Genomic DNA, 16,680 nt, shown 5'->3' on the forward strand with positions numbered 1-16,680 from the left:
TTCAGCATGTTCACCCCACTTAGAGTGGTAAAGCTGGGTGGTCCAGGGAGGTCCGAATAGAAATCAGATTCTTCCCTAAGCGCCATTCAGGGTGAAGAAATCAGTGGCTCTGATTTCAGGCTCACTTATTAAATGCCCTAGAGCTGGCAAGCTAAGTATTAGGCTCTTTCTTATCTGTTATCTTAACTAAGATCCTTTTGCAGGGTGGGCAGTATTATCCCTGTTTGACAGAGGAGGAAACCATGAGTCAGAGAGGTAAAATAACATGCCCAAGGTCACACAGCCAAGCAAGTGGTTGAGCATAGATTTGAACCCAGGACTGTTTGACTCCCCTCCCCCTCCTCCCTTTTTTGCTCTCCTGCTTCTCCTCCTTGTTCCATCACTAGCCCTTAGTAAATGCAGATACTAGCCCTTAGCATTTACATATATTAATCTCATCATATAACCTCAAGATAAAATTATTTTCTGTATTACAGAGGAAGAAACAGCCTCAGAGAGGTTAAGTAACATGTCCAAGGTCACACAGCTAGTAAGCAATAATGTCCCTCTAATATCCACCCCCACACCACTATGTAAGGTGCTTTGAAGAAAGTGATGTAAATGAATGTGACCTAGCCTCAGCTTCATTTTTTTTTTTTTTTATGTTTCATGTTATGAGTTGGGTGCTCAACTATGAGTTGGATGGCACCCAGGCATCCCCCCTAGTCTCAGATTCAAAGTAGGATACTCCCTAGTGTGGAGGGTGGTCAGGTCCACTGCCAACAAGGGAATGGACTGCAAGGGTGGGCGGTTAACATACTAAGGGTGTGGATTATTCTGGAAGTAGTCAGGCTCAAGATTCTAAATTGGAATCCTGATCATTGTCTGGGTGCCTCTTTTAAGTCCTTCCACAGTATCAGAGCTGGTGGCCAGGGTGTCTGGCTGTCCTGCGATTCAAAGTGGGAAGAGCAACCTAGTTCTGTGTCAAGATCAGGTTTTGAACCACTGATGAAGCTTGAGTGGGAAATAGGCCAAGTAGACAATAAAACCAACCTTGGATGGGCCTCTAGTAAGGCTATTTTTATCTTGGTGAAGTTGGTGGCTTCTTTGGCTGTTTAAGAACAACGAAATATAAAACTGTCAAGGTCCAGGCAAACTGGGCTTTCCGCACAGTGTGTTGGTACCTCAGTTTCGCCTCTCACCCTCTTACTAGGGTCATTTGCTCAAACCTCCAAGAACTAATAGTTGTAATCCTTCACGGCTTATTGGCGAAACAGTCCGGCCTGTCTGAGGACAGTTTTGGCCTGTGTATTTCATGCTTGGATTTTGGCATTCACCTTCTACCCAAGGTCCCCCATCCCTGCTGTCTGAGCAGCCTGTCCAAAACACGAATTGGACCCAGTACTCTCCCCAGCTTGCAGCTCCCCAGGACCTCCCTGTCCCCCATGGGATGCAGGCCAAGCTCTTTAGCCCGGTGTACAAGGCCTTGCGTGCTCTGGCGCCTTCTTGCCCGAACGGTCCCATTTCCAGCCTTAGCCCACAGTGTCACACTGCTTCTAGTTCTGCGAAACTCCCGTGCATTCTTAAACCTCTCTGCCTTGCTGGAGACTGTCTAGAGCGCCTTTCCCAGGCTCTTGTTTGCTGTTGTTGCTTGCTTCCAGTTCTGTCTTGGGAATCCTGCTGATGAGCCCATCTCTTTGAAGGCGTCACTGAACCTCCCATTCCTGACATGGCTAATTAGTCACTGCCCTTTTCTGCTTTGGTATCTAGATGAGGCTTCCACTGTTACAAGTAGCTGACTGTGTGGTAGTGACTTGTTTAACCATCTGATGACCTCCTGGACCCCGAGTTCCATTCATCTTGGTATCGCCCAGATCAATGCCTACAGTGTATAGGTACTCAACAAGTCATGGTGGAAATAAACCTCGTTGGGTTTCTGGAGCCTTTAGCTGGCCATGGGAGTGGCCCTCGGTGCCCTGGTCAGAGGTAGGCAGCATCTCCTCTGTCTCTTCTCCTAATCAGTGCTCGGAGTCTCATTACTCACAGTACCATGATGTTCCAAAGAAGCAGCCCGGTCTCCGGCCATGACAACAATGCCTATGACTGGCCGAGCACTTCTCGTGGGGAGCACGCATGTGATCTCACTAAATCCCAACAACCCTCCTGGGAGATGCTAGCATGACCCCACTCTACAGACTAGGAGGCTGAGGCTTACAGAGGCGAAGATCCCTACGTGGCTAGAACTGGAAGCCTGGAGCTTGACTCTGGAGCCCGCATGCTGAATCAGTCTACCACCTGGGGTATCCCAAGTGGCAAAAGCTACATGAGTCCCTTGGACAGTGTTCACTCTTTGGCAAGGACACTGGGCAAGAACCGTGGGCACAGATTTCTGTGATGGAGAGCTCACTTTGGGGTTGATTATCCTTGGGTGGACAGCCCCCACTGCTCTTTCCCAGATCCCAGAGAGCTGATTGTCCTGGAGGCTGCCACTGTCACCCCAGTCTGTTGCTGATATAAACCCTTGCGGTATCAAGGAGTTGGCAGAATTCAGACAGAGGCCTTCAGCAGAGTTGGCAGCTACGTGGCCATGAGCCACTGAGAACCAAGCCAGCTTTCTAAGGGCGTGAGCCATGGTCAAGCCTGGGACTCCGCCCAACCCAGCAGTTGTCACTGAGGTCTTCTGCTGGCTCTGTACCTATGTACTCCTTTGTTTTAGTCTGCTCCAGCTGCCATGACAAATAGCACAGACTGGGGGCCTTAAGCAGCCAAAGTTCATTTTCTCACAGTTCTGGAGGCTAGAAGTCCAAGATCAAGGTGTCAGCAGGGTTCATTTTTTTTCTGAGGCCTCCCTGCTTTCCCTGCAGACAGCCGCCTTCCGACTGTGTCCTCACATGTTCTTCCCTTAGTCTGGGTGTCTGTGTCCTAATCCATTCTTACAAGGACACCAGTCAGGTTGGATTAGGGCCCAGCCATAGGACCTCATTTTACCTTAATTACCTCTTTAAAATACGGCCACATTCTGGGGTCCTGGGGTTAGAACTTCAACATAGGAATTTGAGGGGGACACAGTTCAGCCTGTAACCCTCCTTGTCCTCTCCTCAGATGTAGGTATGCAGGAACCTGGCTGTGCTGTCTCTGACCTTTGACCCTACGCCAGGGGTGGCCTATGCTGGGGTGTTACCTTCACAGGAATCTGGAGGGTTGGGATCATATTTTTTTTTCCCTTTGTGGGCAAGAATGGATTTTATCCAAGACTCAGACATCTCTGGGCTATAAGAGCGGCTGCCAAAATGCTAATGAACGACTCATAGGCCGAAGATGTCAGCTTGATAAAGGAGGCAGGTAGAAGCAGAGGTATTTAAAGCCTGGAAATTAGGAATAACCTTGAAAATGGGCAGTGGGGCTGGCGTTTGACAGTGTGGTTTCAAAATAGCTCACGATGTGCATTGGTGTATCAGGCTGAGCGCTAGGGGCAATACAAAGGATTTTCCAAGGGAATTCTGGTCACACTCACCTTTTGCCTTCTCATTGCCTTTTGACCCAACAGTTGCCTAAGACGGCCTGCACACTATGCTTTTCCTGGGTATACAAAGGATTGGGGTTGAGGGGAGTGGCCGAGACACTTTGTCTTATGGGGCTACTTTGGTGCTGGTGGTCCCTGGTTTCCAGGTGACAAGCCATGCACGGATAAGGCCTAAGGTAACAGGGCAGAGGAGCCCCGTCTTCCTCCTTCACCCTGATGCCGAGTTTGCCATCAGGAGTTACCTTGCTTGGGGTGGTATCTAGCAATGTAGAGGGCCACTGCCCCCTTGCAAGGGGCCAACATGTGGCATCCTGGCTCCTTTTCCAGAGTCTTCATGTAGCCAGAGCCAGTTGGCACCAGGCTCAGTCAAGGTGGGCCAGAGCTGTTGGCCTTGGGGCAGGTGTAGCCAGGATGATCTGGGAAAGAGCAGTGGGGGCTGTCCACCCAAGGATGATCAACCCCAAAGTGAGCTCTCCATCACAGAAATCCGTGCCCACGGTTCTTGCCCAGTGTCCTTGTCAAAGAGTGAACACTGTCCAAGGGACTCGTGTAGCTTTTGCCACTTGGGATACCCCGGGTGGTAGACTGATTCAGCATGTGGGCTCCAGAGTCAAGCTCCAGGCTTCCAGTTAAAGCCACGTAGGGATCTTCGCCTCTGTAAGCCTCAGCCTCCTAGTCCTTAGAGTGGGGTCATGCTAGCATCTCCCAGGAGAGTTGTTGGGATTTAGTGAGATCACATGCGTGCTCCCCACGAGAAGTGCTCGGCCAGTCATAGGCATTGTTGTCATGGCCGGAGACCGGGCTGCTTCTTTGGAACATCATGGTACATGAGCAGGGGTCCTGAACCCAGGCCAGGATCTGAATCCTGTCTGCCTCACTCCCGGCACCATGGGTGGCCACCGGTGAGCCAGGAAGCAGAGGCAGCACGGCAGCTGGAGACCAAACAGCGATTAGGTTTTCACAGCCTCCAAGGGAGCCTGGGCATTTGGCTCCGCGGAATCATTCCCGGGCTTTCTTCGGGCCTCACCAAGGCAGAATGCTGGGTGTCACCAGGCCAGTGGAGGCACACATTAAAATGAGCAAGCACCCAGCCTGCTGGGTTCCAGCCTCATAACCCAGACTTGAAGCCTTTTGCTTCCTCAGCCTTTCACGTCTTCATGAGGGATCCTGTCTGTTGCCTGGGGTCCCCCTGCCACGAAATGCCATCTCTCCCCTCCGCACGCAGAAAGCCACTGCGGCGAAATGGCGGTCATGGCAGCTGGGTGCAGGCTGGAGCGCCGGCTGCGCTGCTCTCTCCCCAGCGCCTCCGGGGGATTCTCCGTTCACATTTGCTCTGGAGTACTCTGTGAGCCAGAGGACCCAGCTTCTCAGCCTCCAAGTCATGGAGGGAACATGGGAGGGCTTGGATGGCTCACAGCATTGCATCTTGGGGGGCTCCTGATGGCGGTGCCCTCCCCGAGGCTGCCTCGAATGGTGGCCCAGGAGGGAAACCCCAGCTCTTGAGGGGAAGCCCCAAGACGGACGGCGGTCCCTGGACTGCCTCCATCCCACCTTGGTGTTCGGGGAGCCCACGGGGCGGCTCTCCATTCTTATCCCTTTGCTGGGGCAAATTCCCTGATTTGGACACTTCTTCACTCTTTCCCTTCTCTCCCTGGCAGTCCAAGCTGAGTAAGGTCATATATGATAAAGATCATGGCTCTCGGGGACGAAGCCCCTACACCAGGTGCCAGGCAGTGTCCAGAGGCACTCTGCTCGTGCTGGCTCTTTCGTTGGGTATTCCCAGCAGACGTGTGAGGCCGGCGCCTTCAGGATCCCCGTCTGACAGGCGAGGAAACTGATGCTCTGGGAGGTTGAAACATCCCCAAGGTCACGTAGCCAGGAAGAGCCACGACATTGAACTCATGTCTACTGACCCCAGACTCAGGCCCTTATTAACTCCTGTTGCCGCATGCCAAGAGTTAAACTCTGTGGAAGAGGGAGAATTTTAGACTGAGTTTTCTTTTCCAAAAGGAAGTCAGTTTCCCTCTTTATCTTTTTTTTTTTAACTTTTACTTCCTACAAAACATGTTATTCTAAATTGGAGTTCCATACCTAGAGCTCCTTTTCATAGCGTAAAAATGGCCAAGCCAATGGGGTGTCATTGTACAAACTGTATTGGATCATCACGGAGGAACCAGAAAACATTTGGGGCAAGTGAAAAACCAGACCACAAAGGACACCCACAATTCCCCCCAGTAGAAAACTCCAGCTCTCTCCTCCATGCATGCCCTTCCTCAGCTCTTCCTCTGCACAGGTATTGAGCTCAATTTTCCATCACAGTGGTGGGGCTGAAAATGAGAACTTATAGGACTCAAGATGGGGGAGTAGAAAGGAAGGACAAAGGAACACCAGCTTGGGAGTGTGGCATAAGGCTCAAAGGCTGGCTGGGGTCCTGAGGAGGGTGACCCCCTGAGGTCAGTGGTTGCTGGGCATGTGACCCCACCTCAGGGGCCCCCCTGGAGGATATCCTTGGATTGGATAACTGAGTTAGGTCATGCGCGTTTGGGCTGCCTTTGGCACTGGGGGCCCCTTTTGCCTTATTTTGTTCTTTGTGGGAGGGACTTATTTAGCTGTAAAAACGTGTAGTTCTGCCTCTATTCGAACCACTCAAGAGGATCTGGTTCAGCGGAATTGACCTTGTAGCGTAGGTCCTGGGGCCTGGCGGGCCTGGGCCTTCACTTCCCGGTGGCTGCCCCTCCACCTGCCCCTGCTGTGTAGGATCACAGGCTGGTTGTTACAGGTTTTCCACTGTATCAAGAGAAGTCAAAACCTACACTTTTAATCGGAAGTCTTCTGATTTTTAAATATTGGTAACCAGTTCTCATTTCTTAAACACAGCCGACCAAATAAAATCTGGTCAGTGGCCCGCTGCTTTATGACCTGAGTGAGAGCACACCAATTCAGCCTTGACTTTCTGTTCAGAACCAGCTACTTCAAAATAAGGAAACAGTATACCCCTGACCACAGAACTGTGGCCCATGAGATGTTCTTGACCTTTGGGTGGCATTCAGTGGGAATTGGAACCGGCCGGGAGGTTTTTCACTCTGCTTCCACGTGATTTTCCTAGAGAAGGACCAGATTTCATCCATCTGTGGAACGGAGGCTGGAGCTAGGGGGTAGAAGGGCGCAGGGGGCAGGGGCCTAGAGGTGTCAGAGTGGGTGGGTGTGGGGGTGCTTGGGGTGGAGGGTGGGGAGGAGAGACTGGCTCCGGATTTTGGAGGTTCTGTCCCGACCCTCCACCCTCAGGCCAGGCCAAGGAGCTGGGACTTCATCCTGGGTGATGGAGAAGCTGGAGAGGGTGCTCTCAGCCGGAGAGTGACATGGTCATGTTTCCAGGGAGTGTCTGAGAATTCACGCAGGCCGCCCTGCAAGGAGTGGCTGGAGCTGGGTGTGGACACCAGGGAATGTGGTGGCGGCCCAGGGACCTGGTGGACCTGTTTTGTTCAGCCTGAACAGTGTTTTCAGAAGTGGCATCATCAAGCAGGCCTAATGCTTGGTCACAGGATGAGCACGTAGCACCTGTGGTCTCACACACCCCAGCTTCCCGTGTTTGTTACCCACCTGGGGCCTGTAGGCATTGGAGTTTGTTGCCTGTGGAGTAAATTCTGGTGGAGACGACACCAGGGCAGATATGACACTGTGGCAGGAGTCAAGGGAGCAAGTGACGGTGAAGGCTCAGCTAAGAGAGTGGCAGACGGGCCTGTGGCCAGGTGGCATTTCAGGACAGGTGGGAGTCGGGGATGCCGGGGAGACAGGCAGGGGCAGTGGCCCGGGCAGAGGGACGGAGGGTGTGCACTTCCCCATGCAGCCAGAGGCCAGCGCAGCAGGGGCACATCGGGTGTGGGCCGTGGTTAAGAGTACGCACTTGCGGGTCAAACCAGCTGAGTCTGAATCCGCTCTGCCGTTTACTGCTGTGGGTTAAACAAGGTGGTATACCTCAGACCATCCGTACAGTGCCTGGTTTACACCAGGTGGAGCCCTTGGTGGATGTGAGCCGTGATTAGGGACAGAGCAGGCAGACCTATTTTCTGGAGAGCCTGAAATGCCAATAGCAGGAGTTTGAACTTGGTCGAGTAGGGCATGGGAGCTTCTACGTCTGTTTGGGCCAGAAAGTGACATGATGACAAAGCATCTCCCCTCTGACCTCTTGCCAACTCTGGCTGCCTTCCCCAGCCACCGTGATGCTCTTCCTTAGAAACCCTGAGGTGGGGGAGCCCTGAATAGGAATTACTTTTCTCCCTGGAGATTGGGAGGTGGGTGGAGAGGAAACTCCTAGGGTGTTCTATAGCAGCAGGAACCAGGTTTGGCGTTTTCCTCTCTTTCCCCACCAGGCTCTGGCCTTCCCCAGGGCCGGGTTATGTGCACAGCCTCGGAGCTCAGCACCGCGCCTGCCTCATGCTGGGCCCTCAGGAAACATCTGGACAATACAGAACTGAGGAGTACTTGCACAGTACCTGGCCTGGAGCATAGATGAATGCCTCTTAGACACATCAGGAGCTGCGGCCGACGAGGGGAAAGGAGTCAGGGAAAGAAGAGCGAGGTTGGGATGAGTCTATTCTGCTGTGCCCTGGCCCACCGTGCCTTTCCTAGTCCCGCCACACCAAGCCCTTAGGATCAGAAGGGGCCTACTCTCCTGATTTAAAAAAGCATGGCCTCCGACTGTATCCGGCAGATAAGTTTCTGCTTTGTTCTAGTGCAGTGACACAGCCCCCTGAGCAATCCATTGTAATCAAGGGTTGATCAGGAAGTTCTCAGTCGGCTCAGCCGGGAAGCTAGATCTAACTTTGTCTGTCGTCCTAAACGATAAAGCCTTCATGTGTCGCATTTCCCCTCCGTGGGGAAAAGGAGGGTTGGATTCTCTCCTTGTAGGCACCCTTCATGTGCTGAGGAAGCGAATACAACTGGGGTATTTGGATTGCAAATTTAAAAAATACATATATATGTATGTATTTTAGCTATAAAAGCAAGCACAGAGCATAATATTGCAGCCATAGTGTCTTTTTATTTTTATTTTGGAAGGCATGATTTAGGGGCTTTGTATTTCCATGAAAGCCTTGATTATGTTTGGGGAGTCTGCTAGGTGAAGGCACAGTGGCTTCAGCCAGCTTATGGACCGACACTCGCAAACATCTCCCGTGAGTGCACTGTGGGTTCCACCCCCGCTCCCAGGCCTGACAGTGAATCCAGTAGCTGCAAATCAGTGTCCTTTATGCTGCCTTGAAGTCTGTCTTCCCCCGAGCCAGTCTCCTTACTCTCTTGTTAGAGGCACCAAGCACTGTGACAGTGGATTGCAGACGGAAAAAAAGTGTCCAATAATGTTTCTAGCTGGTTGACCCTAGCAGGGCTTGTGCACTAATGGTGTGCATCCCCATTTTGCAGATGTGCAGTTTGAGGCATGGATAGTGAAGCAGACTGGGGCCCATTCGTTCTGTCCCTGATGGTGGGTGCTCGGGCAGGCAGGTGTGTGGCTGTGAGCCCTAATCCCACACCCCTGCCACCTCTGCTCTCAGGCCTTACCCAGCAGGAGGGCTTCTCTGCCCAGACTTGAGCAGCCTTGAAAGTTTCACTAACCTCAGAGTGTAGACAAGGAAACCGTAAACTTCCACCCGCTCCCATGGTGAAGGTTAGACCAAGTTCTCGGATCAAGTGTCAGATGAAGCCCTTGGAAACCAAGTGCTCTGACCCACCTTCCCTGCCTGGCTCCAAGCCCCTGGCAGGGGTCCAAGCACTTTCCAGGCCATGAGAAATTTCTTCTCAGTTACACTCTGGGCTGACCGGCTTCCCTTCTCTTACTCTACCCCAGAACTCAGAACCAATAATCAGAAGTCTTAAAACATGGCACCGCTCAGATGATCTCGTTTAAACCACTTTTCAGTACCAGTGTCCCCGTGGGCTGCTGTCTCTCGCTTCTGATCCAGCCCCACTCCAACTTTCTCCAGCTGAAGACCTTTGTCCTGTTCTTCCACCCAGCCTTCCCCAGGCCTCCCTAACTAGTTAGGCTAGTGGCTGCCCATCCACACCCTCCCATTCTCTATGCTGTCTGTGCCTCCTTCTCTGCTCTCCAGGCACAGAGGCCCGTTCCCTCCCCAGCACCTGCATGTGGTAGATTTGATTAATGTCTTACAGACTGAATCGAGGTTTGCTTTGCGCCATGATGGATTCCTAAAGGTTGTAAGAAAATGGAATTTTGGTGAAGTAGATAATTTAAAATACGGGCAAGAAGGCTGAGTTTGGCAAAGCATCTTCATAGTATGATTAATACCCCTGAGTTCATCCAGTGTTGAGTTGGGTTTTATAAACCAATTCCTTTCAATCAGGGTTTAACCTGTTTGTGGATGTCTTTCAGGTGTCTCTGTGATGCCCATTTGTGGCAGCCGGGTTGGACAAGGCAGGAGGACGTAGTGCCCCCCTCGGTGTAACGTCTGGCTGGGTGCTGTTGTTTTGGGTGCTGATGTGGGGCACGAATGTGCCTCTTTCTGGTAGTACAAGTTTTGCAAAGGCAGAGACCGTGTCTTTTCTACTCATAGCCTGAGTGCTTCATAAATAGATGTGAAGTAACATATCTGGGAGTGACTCACCAGGTTCACAGAACATCCAAGGCCCCAAGTGACTGTGGGTCACAGTGTAGCCAGCTCCTGGAGCCATCTGGGGTGACGAGACTCATACACATGTGATGGGTCAGAAATAGTCAGGGCAGGGCCTGACCCCTGCTGACCCTGGGAAGAGCTGACTTTTTGGATGGTTCTAGTGCTTCGCACCTCTCCAGGAGCCCACATGTGTCCCATAATTGCCGTGGCGGCCTGGGGTGCTCGGCTCCCACCTTCCCACCCCTCACCCCACCACCCTGCCATTTCTAGGCTGCCTTCTTTCTCTTGCTATAATCTCTCTTTTTGTTGGATTCAGTATTTATTTTTATTTTTATTTTTTTTTTATTCCTTTAGCTCTTGCTGAAAATCAGCTCAGGCAGCGCGGTGGTGCTCAGTGCTGGCTAATGGCTTGGAGCCCCTCCAAGCTACCGGATGTGTTGGCTCTCACTTGTGGGTGGTCGTCTACGAGCGTGATGTCTCCTCTCTGTGACTCCCAAGGGTGCCCTCTTCTTGCGGGTTCGGCTGTTCACATTTGGCTGGCTGGCCTCGTCATCTGCAATCGCAGTTTTTACAGCACACCCTGGGGCTGGTCTGGTCGCCTCGACAGGGCCCACATTTGTTCAGTACTGGAGCCCACTCGGCCTCCAGGCCCGTTGGCCCGTGTGGTCGTGTTGCAGGTTATTTTGTGCTGTTTTCGGGTGTGGAGATCAGACACCGGCCCAGCGTGCCTAGAGACTCACAAGTCTGGAGATAGGGGTGGCTTGGGAGAGTTCTCAGGTTGTTAGAAATGTGTGTGTGTTGGGTGGGCGATGTTTCTGCTGGTACTCTACAACATTCTCCCATTTCTTTGGAGACTCTCCATCTACAGCGAAGTACAGGGTTGAAATTTCGGCGTCACCAGCTGGTAGCTGTGCAAGCTCGGGTGAGGAGCTGAGCCTCGGTTTCTTCATCTGTAAAATGGGGATAAGAATACCTCCATTCAGGGTTGACACAAAGCTTAAGTGGGAAATTCCATGTAACGTTGCCTAGGACCAACTCCGTAAGTGGAAACAATAAGTAATAATAAAGTATCAGGGTTTCATTTTCAACAAAGTGGTGATGTTGCCCCTTCCTGAGCCGAGTAGGCAATTTAAGGACTCAGGATGGAGGGCTTGAGTGTGCTCTTCTTCTTATTAAATTCCCTGACTTCCTCTTAAGGAATTGTTAGCTGGTTTTGGCATTTTCTTGAATGGTAAATGGAAGAATGATACGTTCACTCCCTTGACCACCATCCTGGGTGCACCACAGGGTAGTTTAATTCAAGCAGCTCTGTCTCTCACCCACTCGTCAGGTTGGCTTCTTGGTTTCCATTGTATTTTTCTTTACATGTGATGCCTCTTTTGGGCGGCCTGCCTCACTCAACAGGAAGGGAAACTAAGGAAAAAGGAAGAGGAGGCCGAGGGCAGTGCCTGGCCACTGACTGCGCAGGTCCTCGGGCCCCCGGTGGCTGCGCTGGGGGCGGCAGGGGCCAGACGAGCGCAGGTCTCTGGACAAGTGGCATGCCTCCGCCCTCTAGCTCTCTGCAGGATGTCGGCTTCTGACCACCGTCACTTCCGCAAGGGCCCCGGGCCTCTGGCCACCTCACTCCTTGTTGCTGCTCTTCCGAGCAGGGCTGCCAGCAGCCACGGCAGATCCAGATGCTGTGGTGTGGCCAGTGTGTGTGAAAGCCGGGTCGAGCCAGCCCCACAGGTGCTCCCAGGCAGGGGCCGATGCGGGCTCCGATCTGTGCTGACGCATCAGCTGACACATCAGGTGGCATCGTGGAGAATGAGTCTCACAGCCAGACTTGTCCTCTGAACGCCACTTGTCTGCTGAGCTCTTGCAGGGGCTCCGGACGTGCCCGCGTGCGGTGAAAGATGCCTCTTCTCCCGGTGCTCTCTTCCATAGCTCCCTCCCCCGTCCCCGTGTGGTTCACAATTAGCATTTCCAATGCTTCCAAGTGAACCTGGGACAGATGTTCGCACAGGTGCTGCACTCCTCATTGGGTAAACAGAGTGGGGCTTGCAGCCTGTGTGTGTGTGTGTGTGTGTGTGAGAGAGAGAGAGAGAGAGAGAGAGAGAGGGAGAGAAGCAGTGAGGGAGGGGCTTTTGACAGGTGCACAGACCTTACAAATGTCTTTTCAAGGCATCCAGAGCACTTTGTACATGGTAGGTGCTCAGTAAATACTTGGTGATGAGTGATCAGTACCAGTGAAAGCCCTTTGTTCCCATAAACTCAGTGACCCAGAAGCAGGAAGCAGAATTGCAAGCCGAGTCTTGCATATCACGGAGGAAGCAAGGAGAGATCCCATCCTGCCTGTGGGCATCCGGCAACCTCTTGTACCCTCTGTGCCCCGGCAAAAGGTGGGAGTGCTGGGGCGCACAGCAGTGGCCAGTGCAGGGCAGTGAGGACGTTTAGGCAGTGGAGGTGAGCTTGGTGGCTCCCAGTGAGGCCCCTGCCTTACACAGGTGCGCTCATGATGCTTTCCTAGGAGAGTGAACTTGTCGTTTTGCTGCGCACAGCGTTTGTAGATGGGGTTGCAAGGTTCACCAAGACCGGCCATCTAGTCACATGCTTTGAATTGGCACACCTGCTCAGGTTACTTCCCTTTGGAACCCAGTGGCTCCGGCTCTGTCTCCTTCAGCGGGTCCGCTCTTCCTGCCTTGTCTCTGCCTGGGTCAGCTTCAGGATCTCTGAACTCTCCAGCTTCCCAAACATGTGCTGCTGTTTGCTTCTGTGAGCTTTATGCGTGACCTTCCCTGTTTCTGGAATGTTCCTCTCATCCTCCCCCCCATCCACCTTGTGAACCATCTTCATCCTTCATCCTTCAGAAGTGGTGCAGACATCACCCCTGAATCCCTCCCACGAGCCCCCGTGGAGGGCAGTTCTCATACCCTTTTCTGGGCTGTTGTAACTAAGAAGTGACTTAATGCACCAGAATCACATTCCTTCTCTTGCCTCCTGATGTTGAGCCCCATGAGGGCAAGGTACATGGTTTGACTTTTTCAAATCCAGCACTTGGCACAATGCCTGGAACACAGTAGGTGCTGCATAAATGTTTTTAAATTAAATCATATTTGTTTGTATCAGGAAGGCCAGCCTTGTAAAATTCCACCCTCCCTTGTTCTCCCCCAGATTACTGCATGATTTATGAAGCCTGCCGAGTGGCTGTCAAGGTCATGTTCACAACCTCGGGGAACAAGTACCCTCAGTAGCCAGTTGGGGGTGGGCACTTGGGGCAGTAAGTACTGCCCTAAATTACGAAGAGGCACTCGTGTCCCCAGCCCCTCCCAAGAGCCTCTGTTCACAGCCACTGCTCTCAACCTTCTAGCCATTTCTCTGCCAGTTCAAGGCCCTTCTGTGGCAGACCTCCAGTATCTACAGAGAATCCTTCTGGATTTGGCCACATCGGTCTCTGTCAGCCGGCCGGAAACGAAGTTGAGGGTGGCACAGGGCATTATCCTGGCTACTTCCAAACCAAGGCTCCTCCTTCTAGAACAGTGCTTGACCCATAATACTGGCCTAGTTGAGCCTTTTGTTTTTCCTTTCCTCCTCTGGCCTGAGCCTTTGGCAGGACGGGTTTTGGGCTTGAGGCCAGCGATTGAGCTAGGTTGGCTCTGCGCCAGTCCTCGCCTTTCTGGAGGTCAGTGTATCTGCCTGGGGCTCTGTCTGTGTTTGCAGTCTTTCCTAGCATGCACTGATAACATGGGTCTACCTCCCACGCCATCTTGCAACTAGTCATCAGAAAGAGAAGGCCTGAGCAGGAGGAAATGTGCACTCTGCTTTCTTGCGGCAGAGTGTCTTTTGCCCGATTTTTATCTGGGGGCCTTTGAAGAGCCAGCCAGCAGCAGAAGCGGTGCCCGGAAAACTCATCAGTGTCACTCTGGTTTATTTTCCTCTGCTCTTGGCGTTTTTTTTTCCCATGGAGTGGGGCTCTCAGCGACAACTGGCGAACGGTTGGGCGATGGCTCGTTGTCATTCTGGTGGGCACTGGTTTCCGGAGGGCTCCGGGTGCTTTGTGGGTATTCACATTTGTTTCTGTGCCGTCCAGAGCACAGCTGGCCCCAGTCCCAGTTAATGGGTAGAGAAACTGAGGCTCTGGGGATTCCGACGGTGAACTGGGGGGCGGGGAGGGGCCCAGTAGGGAGTGAGCCTTGAAGAGGATGTGCAGGGTGTGTGTATGTGTATTTGAGAATGGGCGAGGTCCTGAGCATAAAAGAGAAGGAAAAGGAGCAAGGGTGGAACGGGAGCAGGGAGCAGAGATCTCGGCGTAAACCTGCCCAGCAGCAGTCACAGTCTGGCCTTCTTCCCCATCCAGGAGCTCCAGGAGCTCGTAGGCCTTTTATGCACAGGAACCTCTGGTCCTGGGCCCCAGAGGGAGGTCTCAGTGGCTTCCCCCGCCCACGCAGACCCTGCCCTTGCCAGGTGGGGGTTGAATCACAGAAGCCCTCCCCTCTTGCCGGTTCTTTCCCGCTCCTCCCTGGTGCAGTTTTATGGAGGCATATGGAAACTGTTTCTATTTACCCAGCGCCGTCAGGATGCGGCTGCACGCTGTGCGCCAGCGAACGGAAACCTTGGATTCCCCGCAGGGTCATTTCAGAGGCTGCATGCAAAGCAGCCAGCTGTTTTGCAGGGAGCGTCTGGGCCCTGTTACATCAGTGGAGGAAGCGTTACCATCTGTGCAAACAGGTCATCCTGGTTTGGCGGCCTGTCCTCTGAATGGGAACTTCTCTCCTACTTGGAGTCGTTTTTTTGTTACTCTTGTTTTGTATTCTAATGCCTGCCTGGTCAGCTTTTTCTTTCAGCTCCTTCCCCGCCTCCTGCTGGTAATTTTATGTTCCACCTCCCTGGGCTGGTTGCCAGGATTCAGGGAGGGCAGTGAAGGAGTAGGTGTTGCATAAATCTTTAGTGGCTAAGGTCTGTTGGCTGAAGAGGCCGCAGCGGCCGCAGCCTGGTTTTCACAGGAGAGCTCTCTGCTCAGGGCAGCGGAGGCACAGAGCAAAATGTTTCTCTTCGGGAACTTTACCCGGAGGCACAGAATGGGATCTTCCTGGTTGCCAAGAGTGTTCCTGGTCAGCTTTCTCCGTCCCTTTTAAAACCTCTTTTAAAACTCCTTCCAGCGAGAGCCAGTGGAGAAGCTGACTTGCTGGGAGGCCTGGAAGCCTGCTCCTCCCACCCTCCTGCACCTGCTGTGTCTTTTTCCCTTCTTCCTTCCTGCTCCCAGGCCGGCCACCTCCCAGGAATGCGGACATGCAGAGGCCAGGGCCAGCAGCCATTGTCTTTCTGGAGGAGGTAGTGGAGGGCCAGCTCCCCGACGGCCCTGTGGTGAGGCCATCCCGTCTCCACCAGCTGGGCCCTTGTGATGTGCCTTGACCTTGCCTTTCCAGCTCACCTGGAAGAGCTCTCCCTGCTCCGGGTGAGGACAGTGCCTAAGTCTGAGGTTGCATGTGTTGATCCTCATGAGGTCTCTAGTAATCCCTGGTTGGGCCAGACCTGGGGTGCTGTGGTGACAGCCCCCTGTCCGCTTTGTTGTCCAGGACTCTCCCCATGCAGGGAGCACCCATGCGAGGACCTGTCATTCACCTGGAGACCTGGAGGCTGGTATTTCTCCCAGGAAGTGCAGATTTGGCCAGGGTGGGCAGGAGTCGGTGGGCAGGGCAGCAGGACAGGTAGGTGCTCGCAGCCCCCGGGGTCTCAGGCTCCCCAAACAGACGATCCAGAGCAGACCCAGTGGGTACGATGCGTGGGCTGTAACCAGGATGTGGGGACACGTTATCCCCTGGCCCTTCATGCCTAGTAGTGACCAGTCAGGGGAACTAGGAGTCTCCCCGCCGCCTCTCACATCCTGCTTTGAGGGAGTCTTTTCTAAGGAAGCCCATGGGATCTGTTCCCCAGCAGGCAGGGCCTTGTGCCCCCAGGCACCCCACTGGCTGTGTCCTTGGGCTCGGCTGCCCCCTCGACCCTCTGGCGCCTGACCTGCCTCCTGCACCCCTGCCTTCCTCTCCTTTATGGGCTGTAATTGTCCTGCCCCTTTCGGTAGCTACTGAGCCTTTCTTTGAACATGCCTTATACTGCAGCAATAAAGCACTTGGGATTTGGAGCATTTCCATCACCTCTGTGGCCACTTTTCCAGCCTAGGAAGTGGGAAGCAGTGTTCGGGGGCAGGGAATTAGGACCCACGTGGTGCCCCAGCCCACCCCACCCCCCCCCATCTGCAGGGCACTGAAAGTGCTTCTGGACTTGGCTGCAGGGCTGCCCCCTCTGCGTGAGGGCTGCCTATAAAAGGAACAGGGCAAGCCAGGGGCTCCTTGCCTTCCATTTGCGCCCTTTGTATAATCCCTAAATGTGCCACCCAGCCGCTGGAGCCAGGTGTGAAGGGGGCTCTGTGAAATCTCCCAGGGCTTTCCTGAAAAGCCATGCAGCCTGCCCACCGCTCCTGCCCACCCCCCAGGGCCTTTCAGCCCTCCCCACATATAAGAGCCACAAACAAGCTATAGGGCTTTGCCTTTGGGGACCTAGTAAGCAAGCCAAGTT

At 53.3% G+C, this 16,680-nt stretch overlaps 1 protein-coding gene across 7 annotated transcripts in view; it reads left to right on the forward strand.

Annotated features, from left to right (window-relative positions):
* Nucleotides 1-16,680, forward strand: part of TPCN1 (two pore segment channel 1) — a 64,201-nt gene that overhangs the window by 4,097 nt on the left and 43,424 nt on the right. Inside the window, exon 1 of one of the 7 annotated variants that reach the window (XM_027577123.2) lies at nucleotides 13,923-14,129. The exons of the other annotated variants lie outside the window; for them this stretch is intronic. Within the exon in view, the coding sequence (XP_027432924.1) occupies nucleotides 14,069-14,129 (61 nt within the window). The 5' untranslated portion in view covers nucleotides 13,923-14,068. Of the gene's footprint in view, nucleotides 1-13,922; nucleotides 14,130-16,680 lie in introns of those variants that run through there. 7 annotated transcript variants of the gene reach the window in all.

Source organism: Zalophus californianus, chromosome 14, assembly GCF_009762305.2.
Source record: "Zalophus californianus isolate mZalCal1 chromosome 14, mZalCal1.pri.v2, whole genome shotgun sequence".
In the NCBI taxonomy this organism is placed as follows: Eukaryota; Metazoa; Chordata; class Mammalia; order Carnivora; family Otariidae; genus Zalophus; species Zalophus californianus.